Below are 27,944 nucleotides of genomic sequence, written 5' to 3'. Positions count from 1 at the left end.
CTCTATTCTGATGAACCTCAATATTCATACTGATTTTGATTCTTCTCTGTGAACCCTGTACTTATTTGTCTCTGGATTTCATCTCCATAGATTCCTGCAGTGGGGCAGAGGGATATGGCTTCTTATATTTTATTGAACTCAAGTCAGTTTCAGTTTATTAGACTGACAGTCCCGGCTCTGTCATTTATTAGATGTGTGACCTCCAAAAGTCTCCAAACTTACCTGATCCCTCTGTTTCTTCATCTGTATGGTTAGGATAATAAGAATAGCTACACCGCCGAGTTGATGTCCTAGTCAATTCATATGATATATGTGAAAATTCTTCACAACTTGTAAAGAAATATACAGACAGAATGTTAATATATTCAAGGCTGGGCACGGTGGCTCATGCCTGTAATCCCAGCACTTTGGGAGGCCGAGGTTAGCAGATCACTTGAGGCCAGGAGTTCAAGACCAGCCTAGCCAACATGGAGAAACCCCATCTCTACTAAAAAATACAAAAATCAGCCTGGCGTGGTGGTGCACACCTGTAATCCCAGCTACTCGGGAGGCTGAGGCACAAGAATCACTTGAGCCTGGGAGGCGGAGATTGCAGTGAGCCAAGATCACGCTACTGCACTCAAGCCTGGGCAATAGAGCAAGACTCTGTCTCAAAAATAAAATTAATATTTTCAAGAGCACAGCAGTAGTAGACCCTAGATATTTGATGACATAAATAATTGATGACAACACTTTCTATTTCCAAGAAGCAGATGTTTCTGTTGCGTAAAATAAAGCATGAGCCTAACAAACAAAATGTAATCATATGATAAAGAAACAAAAGAACTTAAGAACCTTAGGACTTCAGACTCTCTAGTCTGACAGACCAAAGTGTGTGACTATCATTTACTATTGATAGTACTTGGCATAGTATTAAGGCATTCAAGCTTCAATTTTCTACATAGCATGATGGAGAGAAAAATAGTAGCCAGCCTTGGAAAGCCAATAATAGAACACAGATGCCAGGGTTAACACATAGCAAAATGGCAAAGCATGGGGCTCTTTGTTGGACGAAATTGGAACCAATAGTTTGTTGGCTAATTGAAAACGTGAAGTTAAACTAGGAAATCCTAAAATGTATACATGCTATACATATATGAACCATTTTATTTTAACTTAAAAACATATAAATGCACATTTCTTGGCCAGCCTCTTGAAGTAAAGCCAAAATCTTTTTTGAGGGTAGTGGTATATCTATTTAACATTCTACTGGTGTTCCTGCATAAACCATACCATAATTGTGTAACATTTCAAACCTCGGTTTATTCAAAGTGGAGCAACAGCTTAGACTCTTAAAAAACAACTTAAATGTTTGCAGATTTTTTGTTACTTCCCCTTTATTTAAATCGATAGTCATTTTTGTCAATAACTCATCTTTATAGAATTTTCCCACTGAATTCAAATTAGTTTCCACAGAAAAAAACAATTCACATTTCATTGATTTTAGTTTTAATTTAGTTATTTTATAGCTTTTTAGCTATAAGATATAATAATAGCAAATACAACAGGCATGAACAGGTTTGGGAATAAACGAAACTGACTTTCAGCTTGTGTGCTTGTTACTTGGTGGAAGTAGAAACATGTGAAAGTGTAACCCACCAGCCAGGAGTGTTCAGTGCGCCATCAGCTTCACACACCACATTTATCTGATGGGAGGAAGAGCCATTTTCCCAAAGTTACTTCGTGGAGGTCAATTATGAGAACTTGTCCCACTTGACAGAGAAGCTGTGATTCCTAGTAACTTGCCACGCTTAGTGGAACAACTTGCTTAAGGTCACCTATTATAGTAAGAAAAAAAATGATGATAATAATTCCTGACATACATTGACCATTTATTATGTACCAGACAGAGTTGTCGATGCTTTACATATATTAATGTGTGTAATCCTTACGATAACCTATCAAAAGGTTCTACTATGCTTCCCATGTTATAGACAGAGAGTTTGAGTAGCAAAGGGAAATGCTGCAAGAGAAGAGGAGAATGAGAGAAATGCATTCCTGCTGGGGAGACTGAAAAAAATACTTTCCTCTGTCTGGATTACTTTATTCATCCTTTAATTTTCAGATTCATCCCTGACTTCTTAGTAATATTTGGTCTGACTCTGTGGACCAAGTTGCACCATCCTATTAAATGCCTTTACTGCATCTTCCGTTTCATTTTTTTCTAGCACTTGGCATATTTGCAATGCTGCGTTTAAACCCAGACTTCCCGTACTTGACCACAAATTTGGTGAAGGCAGATAACTTGTTTTCCTTGCTAACCAATGTTTCCTCAGTGATGGGTAAAGTGCCTGGAATATCACGACATAGCCTTTGCTGCAGTGAAGTGAGGGGACATTTCACATGGGAGCTGAGGGATAATTATGCTTTGTACTTGCAGTGAAAACAATGATTTTCCATTCAAGAAAGCAATACGTACCTATGAAGAATAGAGTGTGGGATTAATTTTATCCAGAAATGTCAAATCAGAAATCAGAAACAGGATATAAGTCAGGATTAAATACCTGGGCTTTGGAACCAGAGGACTGAGGTTAAATATTGGCAAGCAATGTGCTGAGTGTCCTCTGGCCCTGAGTGTCCTCATCTGTAAAATAAGGATAATATCTCCTCCACAGGGTTATTGAGAGGATCACCCAAGATACATATTCACTATTCCTAGCATGTAGTAAGTGGTCAATGAATATTAGCACTTAGTGCAATTGTCCTTGTTGTTATTGAATAAGGTTAGACCTTTATGTTGGGAAATTATGGAGGGATTGAATACCTAGTGGTGGAGTTTGCATCTTATCGTTAAGGTGACATGAAGCCAGCGGGAAAAATAATAGAAGGGATGCTGTGGTTTAGTAAATGTTCTCTGATAGCTACTAGAAAGATGAATTGGAGAATCATTGGGATGTCTCTTTTGGGTGTAAGAGGATTCAATATTTCTTCTCTGTGCTGATATGATCTGTGGATTAAAGCACTGCTTCCCAAACTGGGATTGGCATCACAGTCACCTGGAGTACTTCCTGAACATAGATTCCTGGGCCTTGTGTCCAGGGTTTTTGATTCAGTAGAACTGAGGTGGGTCCTAAGTCCTGGGTGATACTGATGCCACTGGTCTAAGCGCCATACCAGACTTGGATTAAGTCTCTCTTCACTGCCTTAAATATGGTCACACCTCTCTTTCTATGCACTTGGTAGAAACTAAGCAAAAATGAGTTCCCATAAGTGAATCCTATAGGACTTTGAAAAGGAGGAAAATAAGGAAGTGGTATCTGTGTTTGAATAAGTTTAGAAAATGTTGAATTACAAAAAAATACTAAATAAAGAAGAGGTCAGGTTTTCATGTTTCAAGTTTATTTGGCCATATAATCTTTCTTTTTGAAGTTTTTCGAGAGATTGGGCTCCTCAAAACACAGCTTTGGAAAAAAAAGTAGTTTACACCAGATTAAGAAGCTATGACCCAGATTATTTGGTGTGATACCGCAGGTTGTTATATTCCCTTCTTGTCAGTAGAGATCATCATCTTTCAGTAAGTCTTCTTTGAGTTGAGTTTCTAACACCTTCTGCTGAAGCAGATGCTAATGGCTTTGTCTCCCTGCAGGTACCACCCCTCCTGAGAGGTGGCATGACTGCTAACCAGCAGCTGCAGAAGTAACAGCAGGAAGGTGCTCCATTTCTGGTATAATTAGGGAATAAATTTACCCCATGTGTCTTAGGGACATTCCTAACCTTAAAAAGTAAACTATTACCAAGACAAATACCTTATGTATAGATTACTTTAAAGTTTGCAAAGGGCTTTCACACTGATGATGTTATGTGATGGGAATAACCAGTGGATGAGGTAGAGTGAGGATCAGTCGGTCTCCCCGTTTACAGAGGAGAAAACTAAGACTCACAGAAATGAATGACTTGCCCAAGATTATAAAGTAATACTTATTATCCTGTTGCCATTCTACATAGGCATAGGGCCTTTTTTCTTGTCAAATAATATTTACATTAATATTTATACTGAATCTTCATTTATTCATTCATTCATTTATTCATTCAACAAATATTTAGTGAATACTCACTAAGTGCCAGGCAGGATACAAGTGGTAGGGAGGTGAGCAAGACAACGAGTGCCCCTGTTCACAGAGAGCTCAAGATCTAGAAGATAGACTACCTAGAAGATACAACTGGCCCAGAATTGGTTTTGCATCCATTTTTACTTTAGAAACCTGAGGCTGAAGAAGGCTAAATGACCTAATATTATGAAATCATAAAATTTTGTACCTGAAAGAAACTTAAAAGATTGTCCAATCTATTCTTATCACTTTCTTAAGGAGTAAAATGAAACAGAGTGTTTTGTCCAGAATAACGATGTTAATTTTTATGATGTAGCAAATTACCATAACTTACTTAAGAGACTTCACATAGATTTATTATGTTATAGTTTCCAGGGGTCAGGAGTTTAGGTATGGTATAGCTGGGTCTGTGGGCGGCAAGCCACCCAGGCGCCGAGGCAAGAGACCGAGGACACGAGCTGTTCCAGTATAATAAAATATAAAACAAGAATAGTTATACCAGATATAGATCTTAGATATGATTATATATGAATATCAATAATTATTAGTTGGTAGCAATTACTCTTTATTCCAATATTATAATAATCCTCGCTCTATAATCATAACCCAGGAAAAACCAGGCCATACAGAGATAGGAGCTGAGGGGACATAGTGAGGTGTGACCAGAAGACAAGAGTGCGAGCCTTCTGTTATGCCCGGACAGGGCCACCAGAGGGCTCCTTGGTCTAGCGGTGACGCCAGCGTCTGGGAAACGCCCGTTGCCAGGCGGACTGTGGTCTAGCGGTAGCGAAAAGTGTCAAGGAACAACACTTGCTACTTAGCACACTGGGAAAGGGAGTCTCCTTTTCCCCGGGGGAGTTTAGAGAAGACTCTGCTCTTCCACTTGTTGTGGAGGGCCTGACATCAGTCAGGCTTGCCTGCAGTTATCCGGAGGCCTAACTGTCTCCCTGTGATGCTGTGCTTCAGTGGTCACACTCCTAGTCTGCCTTCATGTTCCATCCTGTACACCTGGCTGTGCCTTCCAGATAGCAGTAGTAAATTAGTGAAAGTACTAAAAGTCTCCGATATGCAGAAATAATGGTGTAAGCTGTCTTTCTCTCTGTCTCCTCTCCCTCTCTGCCTCAGCTGCCAGGCAGGGAAGGGCCCCCTGTCCAGTGGACACATGACCCACGTGACCTTACCTATCATTGGAGATGGCTCACACTCGTTATCCTGCTCCTTTGTCTTGTATCCAATAAATATCATCAGTGCAGTCTGGCATTCGGGACCACTACCGGTCTCTGCGCATTGGTGGTAGTGGTCCCCTGAGCCCAGCTGTCTTTTCTTTTATCTCTTTGCCTTGTGTCTTTATTTCTACAGTCTCTTGTCGCCGCACATGGGGAGAAACTCACCGACCCTGTGGGGCTGGACCCTACGTGGGTCTTCACTTTATGCTTCACAGGCTGAAATCAAGGTATTGGACAGACCAGGCTCTTACCAGTGGGCTCTGGGGAAGAATCCAAGTCCAAGCTCCTTCAAGGTGTTGGCAGAATTCAGTTCCTTGTGGTTGTAGGACTGAGGTTACTGTTTCCTTGCTGTTTGTTGCTAGGGATTCTATGTGAATGGCTAGGGGCCCTTCTCCAGGCCTTGCACAAGGTCCTCTTCATCTTCAAAAGAATAAAGATGCATGGAGTCCTTCTCACACTTCAGACTTCTCCGAGTTCTGCCAAAGAGAGAGAAAACTCTCTGCTTCTAAAGGGACACATCTGATTGGATTAGGTCCACTAAGATAATCTTCCTCTGTAGGTCAACTGTGTTATGTAAAAGAACACAGTCACCAGAGTGCTATCTCATCACCATTACAGGTCCTGGGAATTAGAGCCTGGAACCCTGGGGAGGAAGAAGGCATTTTTAGAATGCTCCCTAGCACAGTAGCATAGTTTGGGAATAATAGAATGAAAAGGAGATAACCTGAGTTCTCTTTGGAGCTCATAACATATAGTGTTCTGAATATATATTGCTGTATAACAAATTGACCCAAATTTAGGGTCTTAAAATACCAATTATTATATTATGTTCCTGATCTGTAGATCAGTAACTCATGCTGGAAGTTGCTGGGCAATTATGTTCTGTGTGGAGTTGATTGCAATCACTCATTGGTATTTAGCTGGGAGCGAAGCTGGCCTAGAAGTCCCCAGAAGGCTTCCCTCACATGTCTGAAGCAGCGATGGCCAGAAGGCTGGCCTCAGCTGGGCAGTTCTTCCTTTCCAAGGTCTCTCCGTGTAGTCCTACAGCAGAGTGGCCGGATTGCTTAGAATGGATCTCAGAGGTACAAAAGGGAGTTTTCCAAGAGATAGGAGGTGAAAGCTGCCAGTCTCTTCAGGCCCACACCTATAAACTACGTGAATGACTTCTGGCTTATTACATTGGTCAAAGCCATGGTAGGATCTTCCCAGATTCAAGGGGAGAGTACATAGACCTGTTGTCTTTATGGGAGCAATAGCAAAGGATTTGTGGCCACCTGATACACAGAGTGGGTTTTTCATCTGTTCATTTTTCCAGTGTAAAACATTAATTTTTTTTGCAAGCACTTTATTTTTTGAAAACAAATTTTATTGTGTGTATTTGAGGTTTACAACATGCTGTTATGAGATATGTATGGACAGCAAAATGGTTACTATAGTGAAGCAGATTAACATAGCTATCATCTCACCTAGTTACTTTTCTGTTACAAGAGCAGCTAAAATCTACCTATTTAACAACAATCCCCAATGCTGTATTAATTCTGTAAATGTGTTCATCCTACTTACTTGCTATTTTGTATCCTTTGACCTACATTTCTCCATTTCCTCTCCCCCTACAAGCACAGTAACCACTATTTCCATTATCTATTTCTCTATCTCTGTATTTGAGCCCTTTTTTTCTTTTCCTTCTGCATTTAAGTGAAATCATGCAATATTTGTATTTCCGTGTCTGGATTATTTCACTTAGAAGAATGTTTTGTAGATCTATCTATGTTGTAACAAACAGGATATCATTCTTTTGAAGCTGAATAATATTATATCGTATACATATAGTCATCCGTCCATATCTGTGGGTTCCACATCCATGAATTCAACCAACTATCAATGAAAAAAATTTAATAACAATGCAATAATAAAAATAATACAAATTTTAAAAATATAGCATTATAACCATGTCATAGTATTTACATAGCATTAGGTAATACAGGTACTCTATAAATGTTTTAAAGTATATAGGAAGACATGGGTAGGTTATGTGTGTAGGTTATGCAAATACTATGTCATAAAAGAGACTTGAACATCATCAGATTTTGGTATTTTTGGGGGGTTGAGGAGCCAGTTCCCAGTAGATACTGAGAAACAACTGCATACCACATTTTCTTTATACATTTATATGTTGATAGGTATTTAGATTCTTCCCTTATCTTGGCTATTGTGAATAATATTGCAGTTAATATGGGAGTGCAGATATCTTTATCTGTGCTCCTTTCATCTCCTTTGGGAATATACCTAGAAGAGGGATTTCTGTGTTGTATGGTAGTTCTATTTTTACTTTCTTTAGGAACCTCTATATTATTTTCCATAATGGCTGTACCAATCTACATTCCCACCAACAGTATACAAAGGTTTCCTTTTCTTCACACCCTCGCCAACATTTGCTATCTCTTGTCTTTTTTATAATAGCCATCCTTATGGGAGCAAGGCAATATCGTATAGTGGTTTTAATTTGCACTTCTCTGATGATTAGTGCTGTTGAGTACCTTTTCATATTCCTGTTAGCCATTTTTATGTCTTCTTTGGAGAAATGTCTGTTCAGGTCCTTTGTTCACTTTTTAAATTGGGTTATTTGTTTTTCTGCTATTGAGTTGTAAGAGTTCTTTATAAATTTTGATTATTAATCTCTTATCAAGTATGTGGCTTGCAAATACTTTTTCTTAGTCTGTAGGTTGCCTTTTCAGTTTGTTAAATATTTCCTTTGCTGTGAAGAAGCTTTTTAGTTTACTATAGACTCATTTATATTTGTTTTTGTAGCCTGAGCTTTTGGTGTGATATCAAAAAATTCATTGCTAAGGCCAATGTTGAGGAGCTTTCTACTTATGTTCTCTTCTAGGAGTTTTGTGGGTTTCAGGTCTTCCAATGAGGCCTTTTATCCATTTTGAGTTGATTTTTGTGTATGGTGTTAAGAAAAGCATTCAATTTCATTATTCTGCATGTGGAAATCTAGTTTTCCCAGCCCTGTTTATTGAAGAGATTATCCTTTTCCCATTGTATCCTCTTAGTGCCCTTGTTGAAAATTAGTTCACCATTTATGATTGAATTTATTCTTGGGCTCTCTCTTCTGTTCCATTGGTCTATGTTTCTGTTTTTTATGCCAGGTCTATATTGTTTTGATTACTATAATTTTGTAGTATAATTTTAAATCAGGAGCATGATGCTTCCTACTTTATTCTTCTTTCTCAGTATTACTTTGGCTATGTAGGTTTTGGTTTTTTTTGGGATTGCTTTTTCTATTTCTGTGAAGATTGACCTTGACATTTTTATAGGGATTATGTTAAATCATTATATTGCTTTGAATAGTGTGAATATGTTGATAATATTAATTTTCCCCACCCATGAACACAGAATATCTTTTCATTTATTTGTGTCTTCTTTAATTTCTTTAATGTTTTATAGTTTTCAGTGTACAAATCTTTAACTTCCTTGGTCAATTTATTCCTAAGTATTTTTTTTTGTAAATGAGATTCTTTTTAAAATTTCTTTTTCAACTAAGTTATTTGTGTGTAGAAGTGCTACTCATTTTTGTATCTTGATTTTGTATAATTCAACTTCATTTAATTCATTTATTAGTTCTAATAGTTTTTTTGTGGGGGGATCTTTGGGGTTTTCTGCATATAGAATTATGACACTTGCAAATAGAGTTTATTCTACTTCTTCCTTTCTGATTTGGATGCTTTTTCATTTCTTTTTCTTGTCTAGTTGCTCTTGCTAGTACTTCCAGTACTGTATTGAATAGAAGTGTTAGGAGTGGACATTCTTGCCTTGAATTGAATGTTAGTGGAAAAGCTTTCAGTTGTTTCCTGTTGATTATGATGTTAGCCCTTTATTATATTGACAAACTTTTATTCTATAGCTAAATTTATGAGTTTTAACAAGAAAAAATGTGTAACTTTGTCAAATACTTTTTTTCTGCATCGAGGTGATCTTATGATTTTAATCTTATTCTGTTAATGTGATATATGACACTTATTGATTTGTATATATTAAACCAATCTTGCGTTCCTGGGATAAATTCCACTTGTTTTAGATGTGTTGTTAAATTCAGCTTGCTAATATTTTATTGAGGATTTTTGCATCAATGTTCATTAAAGACATTGGCCTGTAGTTTTCTTTTTTTGCAGTATTTTTGTCTGGCTTAGGTATCAAGGTGATGCTACCTCATAACATGTGTTTGGAAGTATTCCCTCTAGCTCTATTTTTTGGAAGAGTTTAAGAAGTATTGGTAACAATTATTTTTTGAATATTTGGTAGAATTGAGCCATGAAGCCACCTGGTCATGGGCTTTTCCTTGGTGGAAGGTTTTTAAATACTACTTCACTTCAATCTCTTTATTAATGGTCTGTTCAGGTTTTCTTTTTCTTCCTGATTCAAACTTCATAGGTTGCATTTTCCAGGAATTTATCCATTTCCTCCAGGTTATCCAATTTGTTGGCATATAATTGTTCATAATAGTCCCTTATGGTCCTTTTTATTTCTGAGACATCTGTTGTAGTGTCTCCCCTTTCATTTCTGATTTTATTTGAGTTTCCTTTTTTTCTTTTTTTTTTTTCTTTTTTTTGTCTAGCTAAGGGTTCGTTGATTTTGCTTAGTTTTTCAATGAACCAACTCTTGGTTTTATTGATTTTTTTCCATGACTTTTGTGTTCTCTCTTTATTTCTGTTCTGATTGTCATTATTTCCTTCCTTCTGCTAAATTACAGTTTAGTTTCCTCTTCTTTTACTAACTCTTTAATTTATTTGGGATCTTTCTTCTTGTTTATTATTTATTGCTGTAAACTTCCCTCTGATAACTTCTTTTGATGCATCCTATAGGTTTTCATATATCATGTTTCTACTGTTATTTGTCTCAAGATATCTTTCAGTTTCCCTTTTGATTTCTTCTTTGACCCACTGGTTGTTAAGGAGCATGTTCTTTATTTCCACATACTTGTGGATATTTCAAGATTTCTCTTGTTACTGATTTCTAGTTTCATACCATTGTGGTTGGAAATAATACTAGATATAATTGTAATATTATTGAATTTACTAAAACTTGTTTTGAGGCCTAACATATGATCTATCCTGGAGAATGTACCATGTGCTCTAGAAATGAATGTATAGTCTGCTGATGTTGAATGAAATGTTTTATATATGTCTGTTAGGTCCATTTGGTCTAAAGTGCAGTTCATGTTCAGTATATTTTGGTTATTTTTCTGTCTGCTTGATCTATTCATTGTTGAAAGCAGGGTATTAAAGTCCTCTACTGTTATTGTGTAGATATTTATTTATTCCTTCAGGTTCATTAATATTTACTTTATATATTTAAGTGCTCCAATGTTGGGTGCATATATATATATTTATATTTGCTATGTCCTCTTGATGAACTGATGCTTTTATTGTTATACAATGACTATCTTTTTCTCTTGAAATAATTTTTGACTTGAAGTCTATTTTATCTAATGTAAGCATAGCAACCCCTGTTCTTTTTTGACTACTATTTGCAAGAAATGTCTTCTTACATCCCTTCACTTTCAGCTGCGTGTCCTTTAAGCTACAATGGGTCTTTTATAGGTAGCCTATAGTTGAATCTTTCCTTTTGTCAATCCACTCAGCCACTCTATGTCTTTTGATTGGATATTTACAGTCAATGTCATTATTGATAGGGAAGAATTTACTCCTGATATTTGGTAATTGTTTCCTAGTGGTTTAATAGATCCTTTTTTTTCCTTTCTTCCTTGTTTACCTTTGTGGTTTGGTGATTTTCTGTAGTGCTAATCTTTGATTTCTTTCTCTTTCTCATTTGTGTATCTCTGTAGTATTTTTTTTCTTTGCAGTTACTGTGAGGCTCACATAAAGTATTTTATAGTTATAATAGACCACTTTAAGCTGATAAATTTGGTTGCATGTACCTTTTACCTTTACCCTCCCCCCAACTATTTATATTTTTGTTGCCACAATTTATATGTTTTATACTATGCATATCTTAAGAACTTACTGTGGCTACAGTCACTTTTTTGGTCATTTTAACTTTTAACTTTCATACTAGAGATTTGATAGATTTATATATCACTATTATAGTCATGGGATAGTCTGAATTTAATTATGAATTTACCTCTACCAGTGAGTTTTATGCTTTCATATATTTTCTTGGTAGTAATTATCATCCTTTTACTTTTAGTTGAAGTACTCCCCATTTTTTTTAAAGATGGAGATCTTACTCTGTTGCCCTGGCTGAAGTGAAGTGGCATGATCATAGCTCACTGTAGCCTCAAACTCCTGGGTTCAAGTGATCCTCCCACCTCAGCCTCCCAAGTAGGTAGGATGACAGGCACATACCACCATGCTTGGCTAATTGTATTTTTTTATGATTATTTTTAAAACTTTTGTAGAGATGGGGTCTCACTATGTTGGCCAGGCTGCTCTTAAACTCTTGGTCTCAGGTGATCCTCCCCTCTCAGCCTCCACAGTCTTTGAGATGACAGATGTGAGCCACCATGCCTGGCTCTAAACATTTTTTTCTAAGGCTGATCTAGTGGTGATGAATTTTCTCAGCTTTTCTTTGTCTGGGAAATACTTTATTTCCTCTTCATTTCTGTGCTAGGTTTAATATTCTTGATTGAAAGGTTTTTTTTATTTTTTCATTCAGCACTTTAACTATATCATCCTATCATTTCCTGGCCTTTTAAAATCATTTCTATGATGTCTTTGATATTTTGATTATAATGTGCCTTGTGGAGGACTTCTTTGGGTTGGACCTGTTTGGGAACCTATGAGCTTCGTGAATCTGGATGTTCATGTCTCTTCCAAGACTTGGGAAATGTTTAACAAATATATCGTTAAATAAGCTTTCTATGCCTTTCTTCATCTATTATTCCTCTTATACTCATCATGTAAGTACTTGTTTGCTTACTGGTGTCCCATAATCCCATATACTTTATTCACTCTTTTTAATTTATTCAATTTTTAAATTCTCCCTTTACTGGGCTATTTTAAAAGACTTCTCTTCAAGTCCAGACTTTCTTTCTTTTACTTGATGTAGCCAGCTATTGAAGCTCTTAATTGTGTTTTTTAATTCATTCATTGAATTATTCAGCTTTAAGATTTCTCTTTGGTTCTTTTTAATGATATCTTTTTGTTGAATCTCTCCCAGATCATGACATTTTATTAGTTTTATTGAATTATCTGTCAATATTCCCTTGTATCTCAATGAGTTTTGTTTTTAAAGATCATTGTCTTGAATTCCTTTTTAGGCAATTCACAATTTCCATTTTGGAGGATTTGTTATTGGATAATTATTTTGTTCTTTTGGTAGTGTCATGTTTCCTTGTTTTTTCATGTTCTTTATGTCCTCATGTTTATATCTGTGCATTTAGTGGACAACCACCAATTATAATTTTATAGAGTAGCTCTCATAGAAAAAGACATTCCCTTGCAGGTGTGTCCTATGGTGTCAGTTGGGTAAGGTGCTTAATTCTGGTTCTGGGTGGGTGCACTGGTGTAGCCATCATGCAACTTCTTCAGTTGTAATCAATGTCAGAAATTTCTGTGGATACCTTAATAGCCTAGTCTACAAGACTTTGTGGCAGTGGTGGTGGCAAGGTAGATTGTTAAGGTTATCGGCAACAAGGGCTTCAGGGATCCTGTTGTTCTCATTTTTCCCACAGTATGAAGACTTAGCTGAATTGAATTCCTTTTGGAGTTGGGTATAATATAGATAACAGGCAGCCATAGTGGCACTGCTTTCCAGGACACAGGTGCTTAGAGTGGCAATGGAACTGGGGTCCTATGATCAGTGTCTTGTTGAATACTGTGGCCCATGTGACATGGGTGCAGGTTTACTTTCTTAGCTCTCCCACCAAGCAGAGGATTGCGATTCCAAGGCACTTAAGTAGCTCAGGCCCAGATGGCAGGGATGTAACCGTGACTCTGATCCTGGGTGTCAGGACACTGCACTGGTATGGCTCCAGGAAGGAAGGGGTGTTTCAGCGGCTCAGGTTCTGGGGAGCAGGATGCAATTGCAGTTTGGGTTGGAGAGGCAGCAGGGCACAAAGACAACTTGGGCATCAGGAGAGTGGGTACTGCTTAGTGGTGACTCTGGACCCTGCAATGGTGGGACATAGCGCTACCCAAATCCTCTGAGGCGCTGTGGAAGCAAGAACCAGGAATGGCAGGGCGTGGCTATGGCTTGGGTTCTAGGGTTCAAATAGCAGTGCAATATTGGCTTTACTACGCATTGGAGGTAGGGCCTCAGTCGTGCACACTTCAGAGGGCTGGTCCAGATCCAGGGAAGTGGGGCACTGTAGCATTTTGACATAGTGGACAAGGTGATACAGATCAGCCAAGGCTGTGCTTCCCTGGGGGTCAGGTGCTGTGTGGACTCAAGCACCAGGGTTGTGGCTGCTCCCTGGGCTAAAGCTCCCATTACCTGAGACTAGTTGGTTCAGGTGCTAAGTGTGCAAGGCTGCTCTGCCAGCTGGGCATGGCTTTTCTGCTGGGCTGGAGCACCTGGTCTCCAAGGGATAGAACACCACGAGGGCTTAGGCATGGGGTCATGGCTGCTTCCATGTGTCAAAGTTTCAGTTTCCTGGAGCCAAGATACAGGTTACTTCAGGCATCCAGAAAGTGAGGCTTCTCTCCTGACTTGGGTGTGGCTTGTCTCCTGGGCCAGAGTACCTGGTCGTGGAGGGGCAGGGTGCCAAATTGCAGCTGTTCCCTGGCCAAAGCTTTATTTCTCTGGGGCTGGGGCAACAGCCTGGTTTAGGCGCTGAGGGGACACAGCTGCCTTACCTTCCCAGACATAGCTTCTCCGCTGGGACAGACTGCCTGCTCCACTGAGCCTAGGCTGTGACCCTTACATCTGAGCCCATGCAGTGCCCTGGGCTTGGGTGCCAGGAGCAGGGCGCAGCACCAAATGAAATGGGGGAGATGGAGTGCCTCCCAGGCAGCTTGTTCCCCATGGGTAAGGAACTGCAGCAGCTTGGCTGGGGAATGGAGCACTACAGTGTATGATCATAGTGCAATGATGTCAGTGCCTCAGGGATGGAGAAGCGCAGTGGCTACTGGCCACTAGAGAAAAACACACGCTAGCAGGGCTTTGCTTTCAAAATGTCACAGTGCAGTAGCAGGTTGAATAAAAGGGTTGGGGGTGGGATACAACGTGGGCTTCTTTTCTGGAATAGTACAGCTGTGCAAACTCCAGGCACTTCCCTAAACTGGGCTCAGGGCCCATGAAGACTTTTCCCTGCAGGGAGAGGGCTCACCTGGTTCTGAGCTAATCCTGACTGGGGAGAGGAGGTAGCAGAGACAAGATGTTTTGTTTCCTTCTCTATAGAGTCATCCTGCTTTTCTGTGCCTCACAGGGTTTTCACCACCCCCTTACTGTACTTCAGTGCTCTCCGTAGGTCACTTTGGTCAAAATTTAGTTGTTTGTTCATTGTTTGTTTTGGTCCTTTTTTGTGTTGGGCAGTGAGTGTTAGCCACCTCTAGTCAGTCATCTTGCTGACCACAAGCCTGTGATACATTTTAGTACAAAGGGGAATGCACTCTTCAGAGATGTTGTGAGGAAATATTTTGTAACGCAAGATTGTCCTTTAAAATCTAGTCAATCAATCAAGATTGTTGTTTAGTGGATTTATCTTAAGGTTTCAGCCCCTGTCTAGGTGCATATTTTGTTGTTGTGTGTTGTCATTGTTCTTGTTAATGTTTTTTTCGTCTTCTTGAAAGCTGGTTTAAGTGGGGGCGAATGTACCATAAAATACTATTATTCTATTATTTGGAGAGGGGTATAGATAGTGTGGGTACCAAATGAGGGAAGGGAAGGATGCTACCAGTTGGTGGGTATTCCGGTTATGATAGAATCCCCAATGTGCATTCTAGGACTGGGGAACTACCACCGGAAGTATCCACTGGACTCACTGTGAGATGGACCTGAGCTAAAACTCCATTCGTCATCTGACTTCCATAAACTCTTACTCTGATTGGTAGATCACAGTGATATTTTGCATCTCCTGGAATTAATGTCAGTTTAGAGCCAGTGTGCAAAAGTCTTTGGAAAGCATTATTATTATTTCTTTTTCTCACTCAGTGCACAGTCACCCAGGTAAGATGTTATAGGCCTCTTTGGAGAAGGCTAGGCAGAAGATGATTAACAGTATAAATTTTGGGAAGTGTGCAGGCTTCTTCCTCAAGGGGAAGATTCTGGTTCTGGGCTTCCAGGTACTACTTATGTGACCGCAAGCAGATTACTTAATGTCCCTGGACTCTGTTTCTCATCTGTCACAGGGACCAGGCCTTGCCTAAGTGTTATTTAGCTTTAAGGTTCTGGAATTGTCACTATAAACTCATAGGCAGCTCCCCCCAGGAGAAGTTGCTACTTTGATAGTCCCTGACTACTGATTTTTGTGTGCATGCATAAGTGGAGTGGGGAGCAGGGGGTACAATTTGAGCAACCAAGACTTATTCTGAGTGTGTATTAAATTGTCTATAAAGAAGAGGCACAAGCCCACATGTGAAGTCAGGCTAGCTCAGGGCATCTGGCTGTCAATCACAAGTGCTTACAAGTGTCCTTCTAACTATGTGGCAATGAAGCTTTTAGCTGAGAACATCTTTGGAACTTTTTTTCTATTTATGGGCAGAAAAAAAGATAGTGACGTCCAAAATGGTGGCAACTGAGGGTGTACAATCTAAGTGAGGGGCAGGGAGATGTGTGGCAGTGGCTGAGCTTCACTGCGAGTGCTGTCCTGGGTTTATTTAAGTCAACACTAGTAGGAATCTCTCCATTTTCACCCATGCTTGTCATTCTGCATTTGTAGCAAGTAGGGCAATTGACTCACTTGGCTGACGCAAGGCAAGAAAATAAGCATCTCCAGTTCCTTTCTGTTGTTTTTGGTTTTTTCTTCTTTCCCCTCCCCACCATGCTGTGGCTCGGAAGTAGCTTCCTGTCTGGAATAGAATATGTAAGCTCAGGGGATTTAGTCAAAAATAGACATGTCTTATAATTTCTATGGACAGCTCTTTTTACTCCTCTGTCAGAGCCATCACCCAATTCTCCTGCCTACCTCCACCCTCCACGTCCTGCCAACAAACTCATGCATGGGTGAATTTTAGTTCCAGTGATGTGACAAGTCACTAGTGACCATCGGGAAGTTACTTCTCTTCTCTGAGCCTCAGTTTTTTCATATCATTAAAATGAAATTGTAATGATATGAATGAAATGATGCTCTCTCAACCCAGCCTGGGACACAGATAAATTGTGAGGATCAAAATTAGAGAACAAACAGAAGAGCTTTAGAAAGTTTGAAAGTGATATGAAAATGTCATGTTTTGCTGCCTTATTAATATCATTCTGATTATTTTAAAGGACAATCTTTTTGGTAAGTATTTTACTAAAGTATTACATACATACAGAAAGTGGAAACAACATAAATGTACAGTAAGATAAACCTTTACAAAGTGAATTCACACGTATGACCAGCACCAGATCAAAAACTAAGGCATTCTCTGCACTGTACGGCTCCCCCCGTGTCTTCTTCTAAGCCTTATCAACCTTCTCCCCAAGGGAATTATTTTTTCCACTGCTTCATCCAGTGTAGGTCAGTTTTGCTTTATATATGAAATGAAATGAACTCTTTGTGTCTGGTTTCTTTCACCTTTTCATCTTTCTAAATGGAGATATTCCTCCATTTTGTTTTGTGTAGTTGTGGCTCATTCATTCTCAAAAATATTTTATTGTGTATATAGAATTCTCTTCTACTGCTGATGGTCATTTGACTAGTTTGGCATTATTCCAAATAGTACTGCAATCTTATACATGTCTTTATATATGCCTTTTGGTTGGGTACATATTAGGCATGGAATTGCTGGGAGGTACTGTATTCATATGTTCAACTTACTGGATATTTTAATACATGCTAACAGTTTTCTGAATTTGTTGATGTAAGTTTTGTTCCTAGCAGTAGCCTAGGAGAGTTTCAATTGTTCCACAACCTTGATGACTTAGCGCTTACCTTCTTTTTAATTTTGCTATCCTGCTGAGTAATAATATATCATTGCTAGTTTAATTTGCATTTTTCTGATAGTGAATGAAGTGGAGATTCATTGCATATTGACCTTTTGAATATTCTTTTTGATGAAGTGCCTGTCCATATCATTTGCCTATTTTCCCTTTTGGTTATCTGAATTTTGCTCACTGATTTGTAGTTGTTTACATATTATCTTAGTCTGTTCAGGCTGCTATAATGAAATAACAAAGACCGGGGAGCATATAAGTAGCATGAATTTATTTTTCACAGCCCTGAAGGTTGGGAAGTCCGAGATCAAGGTACTGGTAGATTTGGTGTCTGGTAAGGGCTTTTGGGTTCACCTTCTACCTGTGTCTTCACATGTTGGGAGAGACAAGGAGTCTCTCTTGTGTCTCATTTATGAGAACACTAATTCCACTCCTGAGAGCTCCACTTTCATGACCTAATTAGCTCCCAAAGGCACCACCTTCTAATATCCTTACCTTGGAAATTGAAATTTCAACATACTAATTTGGGGGAGGGGGTATACAAGCTTTCAGACCTTAGAATGTTTTATACATACAATCTCTTGTTAGCTAGAGGTATTGCAAATAGAAAGTTGTCTTTTCATTCTATGGTATCTTTTGATGAATCTGTTTTAATTTTTATATAGTCCTATTAATCAATTATCTTCTTTTATGGTGAGCACTTTTAAGAAATCTTTGCTTACTGTCATAAAGATGCTCCCCTATATTTTCTCCTAAAAGTTGTTTTGTTGATGTTATTGTTTTACTTTCTTCATTTAGATCTGCAAGCCATCTGTTTTGATTTAGGAGTACAGAGGAAGTTAAGTGTCAAGATTTATTTTGTTTAATATGGATATTCAACTGATCCAGCAGCATTTGTTGAATTCTTTCCCACTCTGAGTTTTTAAATCTATAATTACTGATTTCAAAGGGATCATTTACTATGTGAGCTCAAGAGAAACATAGTTTGTTTGCATGAGAGACAGTGTGTACCTACTATATGTTAGAAACTTAATGCACATCATCTTATCTGAGCCTCAGAACAACCTTGCAAGGATTGTATTATTATTCCATTCTGTAGTTCAGAAAACTGAAGCTTAGAAAGGACAAGCAATTAACTCAAGGTTAAATAATGAGTAGCAGAGCTATGACTCAATATTCCTTTTTTTTTTTCTTTTTGGATTCCAAAGCTCATGTTAGCTCTTTCTTCTTCAAGTATCTTGGTGACAGCATTCGTTAGAACTATGGAGACTGAATAACCAATGAGTTGAAGATATTAGGCTATAATCAACTGGGCTGTTTTAGTAACCAAGAGGAATAATTTTACTGAAGGCATTTATAAAGCATAGTTATTCCTTGCCCTCAGTAACAATCATGGTTACTAATGGTCAGTCATCACTTCTTTTCACTGGAAGTCTCTCTAGAGCTTTGCATATTCCATTCCTAGCTCTTAAGACAAAGTGAAAAGTAGATGTTACCTTCCCCATTTGACAGATAAGAATACTGAAGGTCAAAGAGGTCAGGTGACTTATTTAAGGTCAAATAGCAAGGCCAAATATCCAAGGTCAAATAGGGGTAGAGCAGGGCCCAGCACTTATTTAACTTGCTCTCTCACCTGTGATCACTGCTTCTCACTGCCAAGATCATAGATCTAGATGACCATTATTGTACTTCAGGGTTAAGGCCCACTAGACCCTGGGTAGCCCCCTCTTATTTCATAGCTTTTTGGTTGGAGTCTGTTATTATACAGTCTAACTACTGCCCAAGAAGAATAAATCACTCTTGTAAACCTCCACCAGGGAGTGTCCTGCTGTTTTCAGCCTTTCTGTCACCTTTGAGAGGCTCCGGGCGCCTTCCTTCACTTGTCTTCAGCACATTCATGCCCCAAAGCAAAATGCTGAATTTGAATATGCAGCTGATGTTGCCTGTCACCTCCTTCCAGACACAGAACTGTGTAATTGCAAAAATTGTTTCAGCTCCTGACAACCTAGTTTTAAAGACCCTATTGGATTTTTTACACTGATGCTCTTCTCCTTCTTCCTTCTTCCTCTGCCCTCTCCAGTAAGACCTATTACCTTCACTCCACAATTGAAAATTAGAAAATAGCTTCAGCATGACAAGGGACCATAACATTTTCTTTTGGTATTTCTTCCTTATTATTATGAGCTACTCAATGAGGCTGTGACACCATGTGAAGAACTGAGAGAAGGAAAAACATGTTATGAAACTCAAAGAGGGTAATGATTAAAAGCTAAATATTTATCTGGGAAAAATAGTGAACAGAGTGAGTCTGATGGCCAGTTATAATTCATACTAGCACATCCATTGCATTTCTGAGGCTCTTTTCAGCGGAATCTCAAGCATTCTGACACCACTGACTTGACGTATTCATCTCTTATAAATACCACTTCTTTAACACACACACACACACACACACACGCACAGAGAGTCACACACAGCACAACTAAAGAACAGCACATCATCAGAAACCTAAAAAAACAACTGTTTGTCTTCTCAGTTTAGTCTGTTGTCTGTGGAATATACATTTTGTGGAGTCACAGAATTACTCAGGCACCCATTACAATGTCAAAGAAATGCCAAGGAAAAAGCAAAGGGCATAAATAAAAGAATAATGCAGAGCTCCAATTTCTTTTTTTTTCATTTCCTCTGTACTTTTTAAAATACACACTCCTGGTAAGCAAATGGGAGTTATGGATTATAGCTTTCTATTTTAACCTAGATCTGTTTCTCTTCCTCTCTCCTTGGCACTCGATTTGTATGATCTCCCCTAAAATGCCACTGGCCCCACACTGTATTCCCATCTTAGGCAAAACCTCCAATTAAAATCAGCAGGGAGTTTGCTTGAATTAGGAACCCCAGCCTGGGCTCCCCAGCCAGGGGGTTCTGAAAGGGAGATGTGTACCTTTGAAAGCACTGATGGGAAGCCCTGGGTGGCGGAGACTGTCCTCGAAATGATGAGCGACTTCATGCTGTGTCACCAGGAGACCTGTCAGGTTGCCAGAAATTCCTGGCTGAGGCAAAGACAGAGCCTGCAGGGGGGCAGCTGAGGTGTTAACATGGTCCAGAGCCTCTTTCTCCTCCAGTCGGAGGTTTAGAGGTCAGGGAATATAGAGCACGGGCATTGAGGGAGTATTGGGTTTGGACCCAAGAATCCTGAACTTTGCTCTGCTACTCCCATGCTGTGTGACCAAGGTGAGTCGCAGCCTCTCTGTGGCCTTCAATGCCCTCATCTGTGGGATAAAAATCACAAGGGAATCCTATCTCATGGGGTTGATGTGAGGATAAAGTGGTAACTGCCACAATGTAGGAAACACTTAAGAAACACTGATTTTTTTGACCTCAGCAACCAAGTCTCTGTGTTCAGGTCTAAACATGAGAAAGATGAACATTCCCAAGGTTTCTTCTTGAAGTTTCCCTGCTTCTAATGGTCAAAACTGCTTTATTCAGAGCCAGTGTGTGTACCTACCAATCAGGCTCTAGGGTTTTCCAGTTTAGAAATGAAAATGCAACTTCCTTCTTTCTCCTTCCTTCTCTCCTCTCAGCCCCCTATCAGAATGAATTGAAATCCCATCCAACAGAAAGATGCTGATTTGGATGTATTGCATCTCAGCTTTGGCTGCAGATGGAAGATGCTTTGGATCCTTAGGGACAGAGAAAAGCACTTTAAAACCTGCTCCTCCCTGCCTCACACTGACTGGCTTTCAGTGGGGTTGTGTCAGCCTTTGTGAGACCCTCCCCTCTGGAGCAGCCTATTAAGCTGCTTCTCTGTTGCCAAGGTTGAGGCAGGCTATCACCAACTAGCCTGGGAAATGGTATTTATAGATCACAATCCCTGCTATCCCTGATCCCCAGCATCTCCCTATGCACTTGTCGGGAGCCCCAATTATCTGTGAGTGGAGGAGAGGGACCCTGGCAGGTCCAGAGGAAGCAAGGAATGTGATAATAGGCCCTTCACAGGCTCAAACTTTCAGTATTTTTCCATTATTTCAATTTATTTCTTTTCTTGTGTCTTGCTTTCTTCTTCTTGCTCACCATATCATTATAATTTTACATTATGATACCTAGAAGAAAGTGCACTGATAACTTGTCTGAGATCACAAAGATACTCCACATTCAGATACCAAATTTTGTGATCTTAGACAAGTTATCTCACTTCTCAAGGACTCGTTTTTCTTTGTCTTTAACATGGAGGTGGTTTCATGTGCTGTTCAGGGAGACAGTATGAAGAGCCTCCAGCACTATGCCTGGTATACAGTGAGAACTCAATAGTTGTAAGTCACTGATGCTCTCAGCTGGTTTAGGGCACTGCCTACAATTGAACCTTGTAGAGTTTATGACTATCCATGATAACTACTGAGAGAACTGGCTGGAGATAGGGGAGGTATAGGAGATTGATTTGATTGAGGCTTTTTCCTCATTATTGCAATTTGCTTGTATTCAAAAGACACACACACACAAAATGAAATGAGCTTTTTGTGGTTCTAATCTCAAAATGAAATACTGAAAAGCAAAAGAAAGTCTGTTGACCTGGGGGATCAGGACTCACTGGTAACATTGCTTTACCTCTCTGCCCGCACTGTCTCTGCAATTGGCCTCTCTAGAAAAGGAGAATGGACAACTAGCCCACCCTTAAATGGCCCATCCAATAGTTGAATTAGGAACCCCAGTCTGGGCTGTTTCCCAAATCTGTGAGTTAACACAGATGATGCCTTGGCTGCATCTCTTTGTTTCTATCCTACCCACTCTAATTTCATTCCATCTCATCCTCCCTGTCCAGGGTCTCCTCCATAGCTGCTGTCTGCTCATTTGCTCCACATTTCCCCACCATCTCCAACACCAAGTCCTTTTCTCCACTTATCGCCCTTCTCCAGTCTCCACCTTTCCCCTCTGTTTTCTTTCCTCTTTCCCTCAGCCTCGTGCTCCCTGCTCCCCATGAACACCACCTGCTTTCTAAGTCCTCTTGCTGTATCATTAATGCCTCCTTTGATACAGCCCACAACCTCATGATTATTCTGAGGTCAGGAGATGCAGGTGCCACGCAGCTCGCGAATGTATCTCAGAGGCCTTCTGTCCCCAATTCCTCCTGCCTGACAGGGCTGGAATCCTAATTTGCCACTAGCCCCGTTGCTTATTGCAGCATCACCAGGAACTTTCATCTTTTTATTTCTCTCACCGAGGATTCTGAGAGTTCAGCCACAATGAAGCATTGATTCAAGGAGTGGGGGCTGTGGTCCTTACAAAGGGTCCCAATGATGAGACACGAGAAAGGGGGCGCTCTACGGGGTTATAGAATGCCTTGCAGATGGGAACAGAGGAACTCTAAATGGGGTACTGTCCTGTCACTTGGAGAGGGAGTGACAGGGGCAAGTGTGGGCCATGTGAAAGAGGCATTTTGAAATGACGCTCTCGTCAGATGGAACCACGCAATCAGGGCCGTGTGGAGGGCCCCTGCAGCTCACAAAAATATCAGATGACTCATACCCAATATTCAGTCAATGTTCTGGTTTGGGAGGTGGGAGCCACATACCTCATTATTATTCCAGCTCCGTTTCCTGAAGGCTGGGCCTGCTGCTGTTCTCCAGGCTGTAATAGCATTGGTCTCACGAAGCAGAAACTGGGGAGGCCTGGAGCTGTGTGGGTGGATGGTACGGAAAACGAATACTGCAGTCCTGAGGGGAGAGGGAGAAGTTTGTTTTTCCTTTTTTAAATGAAAACTAACAAGAAAAATATGAATATTCTTTATGCATTCATTCATCAAACACTGATTCACTCAGCAAGCATTTGTAGAGCCAGCCTCTGGGCTAGGTGCTCGGAGAAGGAGGGACCTCTCCTCTCAAGCCTAAGCGCCTGGAGGGGAAACTGACAAAGAAACGAGGGGTTTCAATACAGTGTTTTGGATACTGTCAGGGAGGTTTTATCGCCAGGGCCGGGTGGTTCTGTGGATTTAAAAAGGAGAGGGTTTCAAGGAGCCCACTAATTATTCCGCCATTTTCTCCCAGCCGATAAGCAACTCATTGAAAGCAAAGCATGCTGGGAAGCCATTTCAACAGTATCCATTTGAAAATGGATATAACAAAATGGTTTTCCTCAAACTCCAGAGCGATAGTGAAATCCCTGAGAGTGTCTCAATACCTTCAAAGGAAGAGCTTATTCTCTGGGATAAGAGTACTTTTTATTATTACCTTTTCCATAATTGCTCTGTGCCAGGCTCTTTTAAGCACTTTAAATGTATTATCTCACTGAATCCTCTCACCAGCTGCCTAAGATGGGCTTTATTATCCTCATTTTAGATATTGATACTGAGGCTTAAAGAGATGAAGTGACTTGATCCTGGTTATAGGATCCTTGGTTATAGAATGCAGCTTTGAACTCAGCTCTGCTTGGGCCAACAACCATACTTTTCAACATTAGGCTCTGCTGCCTAATTAGGCTCTTGGTGTTTGTGGTTTGGGGATTGTGGCTCATCAGTGGAAGTGATAGAATAGATGGATTGTTAACACTTCCTACCACAGAGAGTACAATGCAAATTAGCTTCTGTTTCTAGTTTTATAAAATGAAGATCAGGAACCACTGAGAGCATCATCATCATCACCATCACCATCTCCACAGCACATGACAGCCTTAGGAAAGGTGCCCTTGACTCTCGCTTGACAGACAATTGAAAAAGCCACAGCTGTGAGCCAGGAAACTACTCTCTGATTGTTTGTTTGACTCTGAGCATGCCCTTTCACCTCTTAGCTTCCATTGCCATTGCCATTGCCATTGTCTGTAAAATATTGCTGACAGTCCCTTTGCAGGAATAACAACCGCTAACTTTTATTGAGCTCTTAATAAGTACCAAGTTTGGAGCTAAGCCTTCACATAAAAATTCATATAATCCTGACATAGTTCTGTGTGGTAGGAATGATTAGGAAGGTGAAGAAAACTGCCCAGCATTACCTCAGCTTGCAGGTGGAGGAGCCAGGATTTTCAGCTGTCTCTGACTGACCTCAAGTTCCAAGGTATTTTTAGGGTGTTGCTGTGAGGCTCAAGTGAGAAAATTGGAGTGAAAATACCCTGTGCAGGGTAAAAAGTGCTAGACACACAAGGGTTTATTGGTAGCATGGAAGACAGCCAAAGGGTGACTTGAACAGTAAAAAGGAAAGATGAGAGGCCTCTAAGCTGACTGCCTTGCATATTTGTTCCTACTCTGATGCTGCTTCTTATCTGATGGAATATCTGTCTTCATTAGAATGTTTCGGTGGCTGAAATCAGATTATAGACTTTGGTTATCATTTATAGTGTTGAGGGCCTGTGGGGAGGGGGCCCAGAGGCTGCAATAGAAATGCAACTGAATGGAGAGTTTGGAGCTCTGGAAAAATGCAGGGAAATAACCCCCCCCGCCCCGTTTTTTTATTATGCTGTAAGTTTTGGGATACATGTGCAGAACACGCAGGTTTGTTACATGTGCTATGGTGGTTTGCTACACCCATCAGCCCATCATCTACATTAGGTATTTCTCTTAATGCTATCCCTCCCCTAGCCCCCCCAACCCCTGTCAAGCCCCAGTGTGTAATGTTCCCCTCCCTGTATCCATGTGTTCTCATTGTTCAACTCTACTTATTAGTGAGAACATGTGGTGTTTCATTTTCTGGTCTTTTGTTAGTTTGCTGAGTATGATGGTTTCCAGCTTAATCCATGTCCGTGCAAAGGACATGAACTCATCCTTTTTTATGGATGCGTAGTATTCCGTGGTGTATATGTGCCACATTTTCTTTATCCAGTCTATCATTGATGGGCATTTTGGTTGGTTCCAAGTCTTTGCTATTGTGGACAGTGCTGCAGTAAACACACGTGTACATGTGTCTTTATAGTAGAATGATTTATAATCCTTTGGGTACATACCCAGTAATGGGATTGCTGGGTCAAATGGTATTTCTGGTTCTAGATCCTTGAGGAATCGCCACACTGTCTTCCACAATGGTTGAACTGACTTATACTCCCACCAACAGTGCAAAAGTGTTCCTGTTTCTCCACACCTTCTCTATCATCTGTTGGGAAATAACCCCTTTCTAACATGTTCTAAAAAACCACCATGAGGATCATGTAAGATCATCAATAGAGAAGCACTACGTGATTTCTAGAGTATGATAAAATATAATTTGTTTTTGTTGAAGTTGTTAGATGTTATACACCTTCATGGGAGGAATCTGTAATGGGGGTTGAAACATGTGGTTTAAGTAAACAACCGCTAAGGTCTTTTTCATTGCTGATTGTTTACAATATGTTGTCATCCAGAAGGGGTATTTGAGTCTAGACACTTTCATTTCCTGAATCACACGTCTTTGGGACTAGTGTATAATGGAATCAAAGAGCTAGAAGGACCCCAAGGAACATTTACTCCAACCCCTTCACTTTCAGATGAGGACATTGAACATTAGGAAGGTAAAGTACGATGTCATGCAGCTGGTTTGTGGCATTACGAGGAGCTACAATGTAGTTCTTATGTTTATATTCCATGACCTTCCTATTGTCACTGCTCCATCCAGTCCTTTCATCCTTTGGGCAGCTCCAGTTTGCATTGTCAGTTGGATAACTGTAACTCACAGACCCACTCATGGTAGTTAACCTTCTCCATTTTTCCTCTATCTCCCAGGACAATTCAGCAGTGGCTTGCAAGGGTCCAGTCGCTCCTCTACTGTAATGAGAATGGGTTTTGGGGAACCTTCCTGGAGAGCCAGCGGAGCTGCGTGTGCCACGGCAGCACCACGCTGTGCCAGCGCCCCATCCCCTGCGTGATAGGCGGGAACAACAGCTGCGCCATGTGCAGCCTGGCCAACATCTCCCTCTGCGGCTCCTGCAACAAGGGCTACAAGCTGTATCGAGGCCGCTGCGAACCACAGAACGTGGACTCGGAGCGGAGCGAGCAGTTCATCAGCTTTGAGACCGACCTGGACTTCCAGGACCTGGAGCTGAAGTACCTGCTGCAGAAGATGGACTCACGCCTCTACGTCCACACCACCTTCATCAGCAACGAGATCCGCCTCGACACCTTCTTTGACCCTCGGTGGCGCAAGCGCATGTCCCTCACTCTCAAGAGCAACAAGAACCGCATGGACTTCATCCACATGGTGATCGGCATGTCCATGCGCATCTGCCAGATGCGCAACAGCAGCCTGGACCCCATGTTCTTTGTCTATGTCAACCCCTTTAGCGGGAGCCATTCGGAGGGCTGGAACATGCCCTTCGGGGAATTTGGCTACCCACGCTGGGAGAAGATCCGTCTCCAAAACAGCCAGTGCTACAACTGGACTCTTTTGCTGGGCAATCGGTGGAAAACATTTTTCGAGACGGTCCACATCTACCTACGTAGTCGGACTCGGCTACCTACCCTACTGCGAAATGAGACAGGCCAGGGCCCCGTGGACCTGTCCGATCCCTCCAAGAGGCAGTTCTACATCAAGATCTCAGACGTGCAGGTGTTCGGGTATAGCCTGAGGTTCAACGCCGACCTCCTGCGCAGCGCGGTGCAGCAGGTCAACCAGTCCTACACACAGGGCGGTCAGTTCTATTCCTCTTCCTCGGTGATGCTCCTCTTGTTGGATATTCGGGACCGAATTAATCGCCTGGCCCCTCCTGTGGCCCCGGGGAAACCCCAGCTGGACTTGTTCTCCTGTATGCTGAAACACCGCCTGAAACTGACCAACAGCGAGATCATCAGGGTGAACCACGCCTTGGACCTGTACAACACGGAGATCCTCAAACAGTCGGACCAGATGACAGCCAAACTCTGCTAACCCGGGACTCCTTGCTATGGACTTTTCCTGTTGTTGTACACACACAACAGAACAAAATGAAGCAAAACAAAACAAAACAAAAAACCCACAAAAATTTGTAAAATGTAATTAATATTCAAAGAAAAGGAGGAAAATCTTCATTTGTTGGAAATGAAAAGCAACTGTATAAAAGCATTGGGCATGTTTGTTATTTCTATACTCACTCTGTCATGAAGAAGGGTCTCAGCCTTTTGTGGAGCATTGAGGGAGTTGCTTCTTAGGCCTCAGGTGCTGTATTGGGGGAGAAGGGAGAAAGCATATGCAATGAATTGTAAAGATCTCTGCTGTGCAGGTGCTAAGATTAAACACTAAAAAGAAAGAGAGATATATGTAATGTACAACTGACACTGCCATTTTTCCTTTTTGGAGGAAATGGACATAGATAAAGAAGATATTTCTTCGGTTAAGATTTATTCCCTCTTTATGCTTAATTCCTTGTGTGTGTGTGTTTTTTCTCTTCTTTTTGACTCTCTTTCTCACACAAGGGTGGGAATACAGTGACAATGCTATCTTACCCATAGGGCATCTTTCATTCTGAATACATTAAAACTAATGCAAGCTGGCCAGTAGGTGGGATTAGGAGGGGGTACATTCACATAGTCACAGGACAATAAGTAATTTTGGATATCAGCTCCTCAAACTCCTTAGTTTGAGAAATAGGCTCAGAGAGGAATGGCATGCCCATGATTACACCCAGAGTTACTGCCTGAATGAGGGCTTGACCCTCACTTTCTGAG

The 27,944-nt window shown here is 40.7% G+C and overlaps 1 protein-coding gene across 1 annotated transcript in view; it reads left to right on the top strand.

The window, feature by feature from the left end:
• Positions 1-27,620, top strand: part of BRINP1 (BMP/retinoic acid inducible neural specific 1) — a 205,080-nt gene extending 177,460 nt beyond the window's left edge. The window contains exon 8 of the mRNA XM_003264059.3: positions 26,028-27,620. Coding sequence (XP_003264107.1) covers positions 26,028-27,168 — 1,141 coding nt within the window. The 3' untranslated portion in view covers positions 27,169-27,620. The remainder of the gene's footprint in view (positions 1-26,027) is intronic.
• The last annotated feature ends 324 nt before the right edge of the window (positions 27,621-27,944 follow it).

The sequence above is a fragment of the Nomascus leucogenys genome, chromosome 8, assembly GCF_006542625.1.
Source record: "Nomascus leucogenys isolate Asia chromosome 8, Asia_NLE_v1, whole genome shotgun sequence".
In the NCBI taxonomy this organism is placed as follows: domain Eukaryota; kingdom Metazoa; phylum Chordata; class Mammalia; order Primates; family Hylobatidae; genus Nomascus; species Nomascus leucogenys.
The sequence above is the reverse complement of the archived record's forward strand: the minus strand, read 5'-3'. Positions and strand labels throughout refer to the sequence as shown.